Genomic DNA, 12,966 nt, shown 5'->3' with positions numbered 1-12,966 from the left:
AAAAGAAGGAAAAAACAACCATCTCATCACCAGTTAAGATATTTCATCCACATAAACCCAGAGGAGCAGTTTCATTTATTAAAATATAGGTTTAAAAACAATTTCTCATTTAAGTTAAAATAATAAAGCAAAATCAAAATACATTTAGGCATTTTCTTTGCTCTATCTTGCTTTCCTATGGATATATGCATATTGGAAAACATTAAGTAGCAATTCACAAGCAATCACATTTAGATTTTTAGGCATTTTCAGCTTACTGATAAAAAGATCATTACCTGTGATGGATCATTTGCGGTCAAGTTTCTCCCCAGTACATTTCGTTTCAGTGCAAACCCACTGTTTCTCATCTCCGCTATTAGCTCCGAGGGGTGCATCGATGGGCCTGTTCACAAAAATCACAGTTTGAATGTATCATTTATATCTCTCTACCTTTTTCGGACTCCACAGTAGGAATGCAGTTGAAGCTTTGTTAAGTAAAATCACAGCTAAATCAACTCAATAATCTTCTGCTGAGCAAATAATCAGATATGATTTTCTAAAACAGCAGTCTGGAGATTCAGAATAGAAAATAATTGCGTTTTTCTTTACGTGCTAGGGGATTCTCTTCTTGTGTAACTTTGTCATATTGAAAAAGATACATTTAGATGTTATCTGCTTGGCAGTTTCTAGTGTGAAATAAAAGCAAAATGATAAAAAACGGCTATCGAACTTATAATAGTTATTATTTTAGTAAGAATTCAATTTAAAAAAGACACTTAAAGGTACCCAAGCAATTTATTATTCTAGTTTCCAATTCCTAATTCCTCACCCTTATTTATCAGCTATCAATACTGAGTGCATTGTCATGTGGTTGCTAATTATCAACAAAACACACATGCACGTGCTATCGATATGGTTTCTATAAGTACTTCAGTTAATTTTGTGCATGTGTGTATACACATCTCCAGAGTTTGAAATTTCTAGTTAGTAGTGTCATGTTGGTGAAAAGCAATTTCAGGCTGGCTACAGGTTTGTAAGCATTATATTTTTTACAAGCTGCTATTTCCACATTTGCAAAATCCCAAACTGAAAAGTGAGCTATTTTTTGGTCACATAATATATACTAAAAATAAGTAACATACAATCCTATATAATAAAACCCTAATACGCAAATCGACCGAACGGCAGAACGACTTGTCGCTATAATGTGCACTGATCACCAGGGGGCAGATGCTCAACACAGGAGCTGCTCCCTGGTGGTCAGTGCTCTCCCACAGGGGGAGTGCCACTCAGCCAGAAGCCAGGCTCATGGCTGGTGAGTGCGGCAGCGGTGGCGGGAGCCTCTCCCGCCTCCGCAGCAGCGCTAAGGACCCCTCAGGGGGTGTTCGACTAATGTGGGGAGCGGGCCTAAGCTGGCAGGCAGACATTCCCCAAGGGGTCCCAGACTGTGAGAGGGTGCAGGCCGGGCTGAGGGACCCCCGCCGCCCCTCCCCAGTGCATGAATGTTGTGCACTGGGCCTCTAGTACATATTTTTGTACTTAAAGCTCTTATATGATCAGTTTGAAAGATATAATTCAGATTTAATTAAGATATATTTAGTAAGATGTCTTTATATGTTCATGTTACTGTGACTGTAACATGACAGTGGTTAGGGAGAGTTAAATTGATACAAGTAACTCTTTGAGAACTCAAAATTTAGTTGATATAATACACTATTAGATATATTGAAAAAGAGATTTTACAAATATGTTCAAATGCAAAATCACTACTTTAAAAAAAGATTTCTAATTGATTTTTAGAGAGGTGAAGGAAGAGGGAGAAAGAGAAACATCCAATGTGAGAGCAAAACATTGATTGGCTGCCTCCTGCACAACCCTCCCCCTCATCCGAGAAACATTGATAAGAGAGAAACCTTATCAATAGGCTGCCTCCTGCATGCCCCTTACGGGGGATGGAGCCTGCAACCCGGGCATGTATCCTGACTAAGAATTAAATCGACAACCTTTCAGTGCACAGGAAGACGCCCAGTCAAATGACCCACACCAACCAGAGCCAAAAATCACTACTTCAGAATAATTCTAGGTAATCCAGAAAAAGGGCACTTGTTTTAAAATGTAGATTTGTGAGAGCTCCTCTCTAGATTTTGTAAGCCAGGATAGTTAAGCCTCCACAGCATGAAAACCAATGTTTCAACTTACAAAACCAGGTCCACTGGAGAAACTGTTTTCAACATTAATTAATTTTGCAAACTTTTTTTTGTTGTGGTATGAGTAAGCATTAAAGTACTGATGCAACTATGGTATTCAGTTCTGATTAGACCCAGAATATTTCCACTAAAAGAATAGCATGAAGTCAGTGTCTCAGGAGAAAAAAATTCCCAGAAGGTGAATTATGTTATACAAAATTATGTTTGTAAAGGGTTTAATCTATTCATTGCAAGAGTTCATTTTTTATAGAATGAAGCAAAAGCAATGGAAGGTTAAGAATCTTCTGGAGTAAAATGAGTATTTTATCAGAGAATAATATGGGAAGTTCTGGCCATTAGGCCATACCACTGACTTCACAATTTGAGGACAGCAGTCCCAGGTTATTCCCACAAATGGCACAGGCACAACACTACTGCTAAAGGCAAAGGCACTCTGTGTTTCACTGCTAGCACTAGGACAAGTGTATCTTCCATTTACAGTTCATCATTCCTTTCAAATACAGAATTACTTCCTACAATTTTAAAGTATTCCATGGGAGAAGAGAGGAGATCGAGTTGTGTGTTAGGTAAGGCTGTATTAGAAATGCTTTTTCCTTCTTCACCCCAATTTAAAACATTAATTTAATTTACAGGATGGTACTCTTTGCTGAAACTAAATAGCTCTCTCTCTCTATAAAACCCTAATAAGCAAATAGACTGAACAGCAGAACAACTGAACAACCAGTCACTATGATGTGCGCTGACCACCAGGGGGAGCGCGTGGAACATGGTGGGCAGCGGCAGCAGGCAGCAGAGTGTGGAACATTGCAGGCATTGGCCGTGGCGGGATGGTGGAGCAGGTGAGCGGGGGCGCTGGTCACTGTCATGGGGGCGAGCCTCTGTGGTTACTGAAAATTCTTTGCTCCCGCACGCCGTGGTCCCGCCGGTGCTTGCACCTGCTGCCAATGCTGGCCCCGCAGCTCGCATCTGCTGCAGGTGCTGTCAGCAGGTGTGAGCAGTGGCTGCCGGCCCCAATCACCCCTCAGGGCTTCTCCACTTCCCCCTGCTCCTGAGGGGTTATTGGGGCCGGGGGCCACCTCTCACACCCACTGCTGGCAATGGCCCTGCTCGCATCTGCTGCCAGTGCCGGAGCTGCTGCTCGCACCCACTGCTGGCTCTGGCCCTCCTCGCAGGTGGAGCTGGCGCCAGAGCCAGAGCTGGAGCCGCCACTTGCACCTGCTGTGGGCACTGGCCCCAACCACTCTGCACCATCAGCAGGTGCGAGCGGGACCAGTGCTGTCAGAGTGTGGGAGCAGCGGTGGCGGGAACAGGGCTGCCAGAAGACAGGGAACTGGGGGTGTGGTGGGAGGGGCCAGGCAGGGGCCTGGAGGATGGGTCCAGACCCACCCCTGTGCCCACCGCAGCCTTGCAGCCCACAGTTCCATTCATGGTGCATGAATTTGTGCACTAGGCCCCTAGTTCTTAAAATAAATATCGGGTGTCCTAAAAATGTATACATACTTTGAATGATTATTAATTCCAAGAGTTAAATCTGAATAGAAAGAAACATCAGTTGAGTTATCAGAAAAAAGTGTGTATGAATTTTTTGGGAACACCCTGTATAGTTTTGTTTACTGTTACAGCGGTAAACAATTTTTTCCCTTTCATTGTGTATGTGTGTATTTTAATAACTTCATATTATGGAAAATTTCCAACCTAGAGAGAATAATGTAACAAACCTTAGGTATTCATCAAACAGCTTCAACAATTATCAATATTATGCCATTCTTGATCTTATTAACTCCAAGTTTCTTTGTTTCTTTTTTGATAAGAGTATTTTAAATAAACCTCAGATATATAAATCACTAATAATAACTATTTCTTAAAAATAAAACCCCAAAACTTTTATTACACCTATTGATACAGTTTTTTAAATTTATTTTTTATTTAAAAAATATATTTTATTGATTTTTTGCAGAGAGGAAGGGAGAGGGATAGAGAGTTAGAATCATCAATCAGCTGCCTCCTGCACACCTCCTACTGGGGATGTGCCCGCAACCAAGGTACATGCCCTTGACCAGAATAGAACCTGGGACCCTTTAGTCTGCAGGCCGACGCTCTATCCTGAGCCAAACCAGTTAGAGCTATTGATACAGTTTTGAGACACCATCTAATATCCAGTCAACATTCAGATTTCCCTGGTAGTCTCAAAAGTATGTTTATAATTGTTTGTTCAGATTAGAATCCAAACAAGGTCCACACATTGCATTTATTTTATATCTCTCTTAAGTCTCCCTCTTTTTTTATTGATGTGTAACTGATACATATCTTAAGTCTCTTTTCATCTAAAACAAATTTAGCAACCTCTCCTCCATTACCCACTATTCACTTGTTGAAGAAACTCAGTCAAATTCCTGTAGAATTTCCCACATTCTGAACAGTGACATAATTTAATATGTTCTCCTAGCCCTTGTATTTCCTACAAATTTGTAGTTAGATTTAGAGACATTATTAATTATTTTGGTACATTGTACCACATATTTTGGGGGAGTATATGAAAAGTCTTATGAAGTATGAATTCAAGAAATGATACCTGAAAACACACACGCTTCTGGCCCTTGAACTAGACTAAGGAAAACAGGCTGAGATTTCAACCTGGTGTGTTCCTGCTCTCACCATGTACCTACCTATAGTCAGAGCAATAGCGGTATATCCCTAAAAATATGTGTTTTAAAAGAACCCTCTCAACATTATTACAAATAAAATATATGATTCTTATTTCCATGAAAGTACCACCTTCTTTTCTAAAGTTAAACTGACTGTATCTAGGGAAAAAGCCACTCCTTGTAACTACATGTAAAAAGGACACTTAGAGGCACTAGTTCTAGTACAAGACCAAGCAAGAGATTTGTGTCTAGTAGGAATTAGCAAGAATTATCTTACACTTATATTTAATTCCTAATATTACCTAACCATTTTGCTTTTAAGAAGCTTATAGAAAGTTTTCTTTAAAAAAGACTAAAAGGGGGGCACAGTAGGAACATGTAGCACAAGTCCCAGGGAAAAAGTGAACAAAGGTATTAATAAAGTGTGTGGGTGATTTTTATTTATATAGATGAGAATTTTTTTAAAAATGTATTTTATTGATTTTTTACAGAGAGGAAGGGAGAGGGATAGAGAGTTAGAGACATCGATGAGGGAGAAACATCAATCAGCTGCCTCCTGCAGACTCCCCACTGGGTATGTGCCTGCAACCAAGATACATGCCCTTGACTGGAATTGAACCTGGGACCCTTGAGTCCGCAGGCCGACGCTCTGTCCACTGAGCCAACCGGTTAGGGTGATGAGAATGTTTTATGTATGATTTTCTAAAGGTTATACAAGAGCCAATTGAACTGAGTTGTAATAACACTACTCCATACTGGGAATTTTCCTGACACACTGCCAGTTCATCTTAGTGGAGGCTGGAAACAATAGGATTTCTTATTGCCTGTATCCCAAGTTCATACTGAAAACAGCTAATTTGATCTCTATTAAAACATACAATACAAAAGGAAAATGAAACATTACATTTAAACTATGCATCTGAAAGATACACAAAACTAAGGAAGGATAAAACTGCCCTTACTGTATGCTGAAAGAAAACACTGTTTATTAAGAATAATCTTGCTTTACAAATCAATATAGTTAAAGACACATGACATATTTGGTTATGTCTTCAAACTTACATTTTCAACTTAATTAAATGTGAACGTTTTAGTGATGATACATCCAGCTATAATAAAGTAAATTCCTAGTCCTAAAGGACTAAGAAAAATCATTTGTCATATGGTGACTGAGGGACACTAGACTTTGGGTAGTGTGCCCACAATGCAATATACAGATGATGTATTATAGAATTGTACACCTAAAACTAATATGTTATTAACCAATGTCACCCCAATAAATTTAATAAAAAATAATTTGTTTTGTGATGAATATCAAGTATTAGAAGCTAGTACTATGTTTTAAGAATTTAAAAAACTGTTTTTATTGATTTTTAGAGAGAGATAGAAACATCAATGAGAGAGAAATATCAACACCAGCCAGCTACCTCCTTGCACACCCACTACTGGGAATCGAGCCTGAAACCTGGGTATGTGCCCTGACCAGGAATCTAACCAGCTACCTTGGTCCATGGGACAACACTCAACCAACTGAGCCACTCTGGCTAGGATAGCTTATATTTTTTTGGGGAAAATTAGTTTATATGAAAGAATAGGAAAAATATAAATTGTAGCCCTAGCTGGTTTGGCTCAGTGGATAGAGTGTTGGCCCACGGACAGAAGGGTTAGGGGTTCAATTCCGATTAAGGGCATATACCTTGGTTGCAGGCTCGATCCCTGGCCCAGTCGGGGTGCATGTGGGAGACAACCAATTGATGTGTCTCTCACATAGAGTTTTCTCTCTGTCTCTCTGCCTCCCTTCCACTCTCTCTAAAAATCAATGGAAAAATATCCTCAGGTGAGGATGCACACACACACACACACACACACACACACACACATCCAGAAAGGATGATAGTGATATTTAGAATAGCTAGCAAAGCTTTTTTATTCAGTCACTCACTAAACTATTATTTACTAAGCATGTAGACTGTACAAGGCACTGGGAATACAAAGATAAAAAAAGATACAGTCCCTCTTTCAAAAAAGCTTATAGGAAAGAGCTAGAAACTAAGTTTGATTTTCAAACTCTCATAGGTTTTAGGAAAAGGTAAAAAGTAGGGCATTCTAAGAGAATGGAACATGATGAAGGTTCATGTTAACTTCGTTAGTTTGATTTGAATAGAATTAATATTTACTAGGTAGACTACATTTCATTCATTCTTCTTTTCCTAGATAATCACTAGCTAATTTTCTTTACTTGAAGCTGGCAGACCTTGTGTAGATGGAATGATGCTAATACGAAGTCGCATAAGAGAGTTATGACTGTGATCTGAGAATCATAATACTCCTTTGAGATTGATATAGCCTCTACTAGTCCCACACATGCCTTTAATACAGAGCAGTCATTTACTGATAGAACAGTAATTAATTTGTTAATGTCAATAGAATTTCAAGGCGTAGCCACTTTAACAACAAATTTAATCACTGAATTATAATAGTGCTTATAAATAATTCAAAATGACTAAACCACAGGTAATCAATTAAAATATAATTGATTATATTAAAATATAATCTATACTAATAAAAGGGTAATATGCTAATTAGACCAGACATCTTCTGGATGTCCTTCTGGACAAAGCCACGGTGGTGGGGCCCGAGGCAGGGGCGGGTAGGGGCAATCAGGCTGGCAGGGGAGGGCAGTTAGGAGGCGATCAGGCCAGCATGGGAGGGCAGTTAGGGAGCAATCAGGCTGGCAGGGGATGACAGTTCAGGGGCGATCAGGCCAGCAGGGGAGAGAAGTTCACGACGATCAGGCCAACAGGGGGTCAGTTAGGGGGCAATTAGGCCAGCAGGGGAACAGTCAGGGGCAATCAGGCTTCAGGGGAGCAGTTAGGGGTCATCAGGCCGGCAGGCAGAGGTGGTTAGGGGTGGGCAGGCAGGGAGGCAGGTGCGCTGTTAGGAGCCAGTGGTCCCAGATTGCAAGAGGGATGTCCAACTGCTGGTTTAGGCCCGATCCCGGCAGTCGGACATCCCCCGAGGGGTCCCAGATTGGAGAGGGTGCAGGCTGGGCTGAGGGACTCCCGCCCCCATGCATGAATTTTGTGCACCAGGCCTCTAGTGTACTAATAAAGAGCATCATTTTGACCTTTAAAGCCCTATGACTTAATAAGGTTTCTGAATAATCTCTAATAGGTCAAAATTTCTTTTCGGTTAATTAGCTTCTTCATACATTAAAAAAAATTTGGTTCCTTACTGATCAACTACATGTTATAAAGGACAGAAATGGTGCCTAACTTCACTTTGCTACACTGAAGTCAATCCTTTATTAATTTTCATATCTGCTTATTTTAGGAATTTAGCTTTAATGAGATTCTGGTAACACAAATACTTTTTCTACAGTAAAATTATACTGGAGGATTTAAAAAAATTTCTATCATCAGATACAGGCCTTTCTAGTAGCTCTGCTGGTAGGATTCAACTTCTTCAAGAAGTTGCTTAAGAGAAATCCATTAACAGATTCAGGGGGACTTGCCAGAGGGCAACTGAGTTTATCATTTTTCTTTCTACAGAAAATCCCTCCAGCGTGCTCCTTTGTGTCTTGCTAGCAAAACTTATGATCAGACTATTTTTTGTTAAATTTCCCAAACATGTTCTCAAGTAACAAAAATGCCTTCAACATGAAAGATTGATGAAAAGGTAGAGGAGCAGCATGTGGGAGCTCTATTGCAGAATATTTCTATCAGTTCTATAGCTTAGTGTAAAATTCTAGAAAAATTAAATCAAGAGTTAAGGAAAATTATAAAAGGAAAAGAACACAGACATGCCAGCAAATCTTTGCAACAAGTGTAAAATAATACTTTCCTCAATTTAAGCTATTTATTCATTTTCTTATTGTTTAAACACTAAAAGTTATGGTGTAAACAAGACTGGCTAGAGACACTTGAAACATTAAGCACCTAAGAGCACTTTGGCCATTTGCGGTGTTGCTGAATCTCACACGGAGGCATTATAAAGAAAAAGAAAAACTGCCGTGGCCAGGCGGTTCAGTTGGTTAGAGTGTTGTCCTGTGCACCAAAAGGTGGTGGGTTCAATTCCCAGTCAGGACATATACTCAGGCTACAGGTTCTATCCCTGGTCAAGGTGCATATGGGAACACCTAAGAGCACTTTGGCCATTTGCGGTGTTGCTGAATCTCACACGGAGGCATTATAAAGAAAAAGAAAAACTGCCGTGGCCAGGCGGTTCAGTTGGTTAGAGTGTTGTCCTGTGCACCAAAAGGTGGTGGGTTCAATTCCCAGTCAGGACATATACTCAGGCTACAGGTTCTATCCCTGGTCAAGGTGCATATGGGAAATGGGAAGCAACTGATCAATGCTTCTCTCTCACATCAATGTTCTCTTTCTCTCTCTTTCCTTTCCCTCAAAAAAAAAAAAAAAAAAAAATCCTCAGGGGAGGATTAAAAAAAAAAAAGGAATGTTGTACAGGTCAAGAATATCTGGTGACATCATTTGGAATTTCAAATTTACTTTAAAAAAATATGAAATTCTCCATATTACCATATTGAGACAGTTCCAAATATTTTAAAAATTATAGCTAAATTAAAAAAAAACAACAGCAAAGTAACTTTAAATATAAAGTAACTTAAGCCTGAAAAACCACAAGTCAAATAATTAGTACGAAGTGAAACTAATGTTAACAAATTTGGATTTAATGTTTATTCACTTTTATGCTGCTTTTCTAACTTTTGGGTTTCGGTCCAATATATAGAGAGATTGAAAAGTTCTCCCATCCTCACAGTAAGAAAAAAGCTTGAAAATACTGAAAATAAACAAATCTTCTTAAGTCTATCACAGAATTGAGGTCACAGGGCAAATTACTATCCCCAAAATAGGAGAGACAGGTGACAGAGAATCAGTTTACTAGAACCAGAAATCACCAATGGAGCCAGCAAATGGTAGGATTACCTAAAGGATAACTGACTATTGTTGGAGACTGAACAAGAATTAGCTTGAGATAAAAACTCCTGGGGCCCAACCTTTGTGAGTTTTATTTCCATGAGTCCATCAGGTTCTCACTATGAATATCAAAGTACAATCCCCTTATACTTATCTTCCAATAGCGAGAAGGGAAAAGGAACCATTTTGAGTATGCCCAGATCATTCTGTTGTCCTGAACAAATCCTTACTCTTAAAGAAAGCTATTTTATTACAGCCTAACCTACACAGGAAAAAAAAAGCTGAGAAATGAGGGGGGGAAACTGAGGAGCACTTGTGAAGTTTACAACTCAGGGGCACAGGCTCACTAAAGGAGTGAGACCCAGCCCTGGCTGGTGTGGCTCAGTTGGTTGGATCATCTCGTACACTGAAAGGTGGAGGGTTGTATTCCTGGTCAGGGCACATACCCAAGTTGCTGGTTCTATCTCTGGTCGGGACATGTACAAGAGGCAGCAGATTGATGTAAGAAATCATGTGACTGAAGGGAAAGTCATATGAAGGAAACTTCACTGTAGCAACATTCATAATAAAGAAAAAGTGCCAAAAAAAAAAAAAATCAGTGAGTTTATTTTTCTTATTGCCTGGGTTGTGAGGGCGATTCCCAGTAGAGAGCATGCAGGAGGAAGCCAATCTATGATTCTCTCTCATCACTGATGTTTCTACCTCTCCCTCTCCTTCCTCAGTCTAAAATCAATAATAATAATAATAATAATAAAACATTATAATTTATTACTCATGCTTCTCTCCTCTCAAAACCCCACTTGCTTTGTTGAAAATCCCACTGCAGATTAAAAAATGTTTAATTTCAATATACGTTATAAATGGTAACAATCTATGATAAGAATAAAGGGCCATAGAGTATAAATAAAAGCCAGTGGGCAGGCCATTTAATTATATTATAATATAAAAATATTTCATAAAAATTCAGCCTCCACTGAAGCCTGCAAGTTTTACATATAATTTGAATGTATTATCCAAAAAGGATGAAAACTTATAAAGTTAAGATCTTATCAGTAGAAAAGATATTGTAAACCAGCTTAGCCAAAAGAAGCATTTTGATTGCCTAATTTAACTTTGTAAAGGAGAAGTAAATCTTATAGCTGGTCTCTGTAAACCTCACAGCTGGAACAGTCTAACAGCACCTTGCAGTTTCCAGTGATCAAAGTAAGTTACTTTATATACTAAACTAAGAATTTCATAATAGAAATAATGCAGCACTGGGGGGTACAGCTATCATGAAATAATTACACTCCTGGGAGATTATAGGCACAAGGCTACATACCCCAGGGGTGTGATTATCCCAGGATAACCACATCTACTGAAATTGCCTTATTGCAAAAATAATCTCTATTCACCGGTGAGACATTATTCAATAGGTGATTTTTTTAAATGAAAAGATTTTTTAGCTTGAATCAGCAAGTGGATTAGGAAATTGGGCAGTTTGTTTTTCATTGCATTCAAATTCAGAATACATCATTATTCTTTGCTTTCCTATTTGATACAGTAGTTTCCATTTTGTTTTTGAGAAACCTTTAAGAGTTTCTATTAGTGTTAGTTAAGTGGTCCTGCTAAATGCAGGTCAAACTTTAAAGGTATTAAACTGAACAATACAATTTTAAATAATTTACTTCTATGTATAATTTTTAATTCTTTAAAACAATATTCACTTAAAAATTATAAATGTAAAATCACTGTTAACATTTTGGGCAATTTCCTTTCTAGAAGTGTCTATATGTTTACCTAAAGATTTAAACTCAAACATGAATGGAATCCATATAACTACTTAGTTTTATTTTTTTTTGTTAATCCTCACCCAAGGATATTTTTCCATTGATTTTTTTTTTTTTAAGGGAGAATGGAAGAGAGAGGGAAAGACAGAAACATCGATGTGAGAGAAACACGTCGATTGGTTGCCTCCTGCACGTACCCTGAGCTGGGGAGGAGCCTGCAACCAAGGTACGTGCCCTTGACTAGAATAGAACCTGGGACCCTTTGGTCCACAGGGCAACACTCTATCCACTGAGCCGAACTGGCTAGGGCACTACTTTGTTTTATGACCTGCTTTTTTCTTTGACCAAATGTTATAACCAATATCCATCATCATTAAGCAGTCTTCATAACATTTTTAATGGCTGCATAGTATACTATTCCATTGTTAATAGCCCATAATTATTCACTTAATGTATTTTTATTAGGTATTTAGGTTCTCTCTCTTATTATTGGACACGATACTTTACAACAAAATCTTTGGACATATCCACAGTTATTCTTTTAAAAAAATATATATTTTATTGAGTTTTTACAGAGAGGAAGGGAGAGGGATAGAGAGTTAGAAACATCGATGAGAGAGAAACATCGATCAGCTGCCTCCTGCACACCCCCAACTGGGGATGTGCCCACAACCGAGGTACATGCCCTTGACTGGAATCGAACCTGGGACCCTTCAGTCCGCAAGCCGACGCTCTATCAACTGAGCCAAACCAGATAGGGCCACAATTATTCTTTAGGATAACTTTATGACTGTGTAATATTAGTAAACAAAATTTAAATAAATAAAGGCACTATTTTTCAAATCTTCAATTATTCTTACATACAACTGAAGCTGATGGCTCTCAACCTTGATGGTACATCAGAAATATTTGATATACTAGTGGCCTGGTGCACGAAATTCATGCACGGGGGAGGGGGTTATTCCTCAGCCTGGCCTGCACCCTCTCCAATCTGGGACCCCTCGAAGGATGTCCTACTGCTGGTTTACAGGGATCGGGCCTAAACCAGCAGTCGGACATCACTCTCGCAATCCGGGACTGCTGGCTCCTAACCGCTCATCTGCCTGCCGGCCTGACTGCCCCTAACCACTCTGCCTGCCGGCCTGCTTGCCCCCAAATGCCCTCCCCCGCCAGCTTGATCACCCCCATCTGTCCCCCGTGCCAGTGTGCTCACCCCCAACTGCCTCCCCTGCCAGGCTGCTCATCCCCAACTGCCCTCCCCTGCTGGCCTGCTTGCCCCCACCTTTCCTCCCCACTGGCCTGCTTGACGCTAACTGCCCCTCTGCTGACCTGCTCACTCCAAACTGCCCCCCCCCGCTGTCCTGATCACCTCCAACTGGCCCCCCGATGGTCTGCTTACCCCCAACAACCCCACCACCCACCAGCCAGA

At 39.8% G+C, this 12,966-nt stretch overlaps 1 protein-coding gene across 1 annotated transcript in view; it reads right to left on the bottom strand.

The window, feature by feature from the left end:
* CIR1 (corepressor interacting with RBPJ, 1) overlaps positions 1-12,966 on the bottom strand; it is a 31,886-nt gene that overhangs the window by 3,191 nt on the left and 15,729 nt on the right. Inside the window, exon 8 of the mRNA XM_006779522.2 lies at positions 276-382. Coding sequence (XP_006779585.2) covers positions 276-382 — 107 coding nt within the window. The remainder of the gene's footprint in view (positions 1-275; positions 383-12,966) is intronic.

Source organism: Myotis davidii, unplaced genomic scaffold, assembly GCF_000327345.1.
Source record: "Myotis davidii unplaced genomic scaffold, ASM32734v1 scaffold370, whole genome shotgun sequence".
Classification (NCBI taxonomy): domain Eukaryota; kingdom Metazoa; phylum Chordata; class Mammalia; order Chiroptera; family Vespertilionidae; genus Myotis; species Myotis davidii.
The sequence above is the reverse complement of the archived record's forward strand: the minus strand, read 5'-3'. Positions and strand labels throughout refer to the sequence as shown.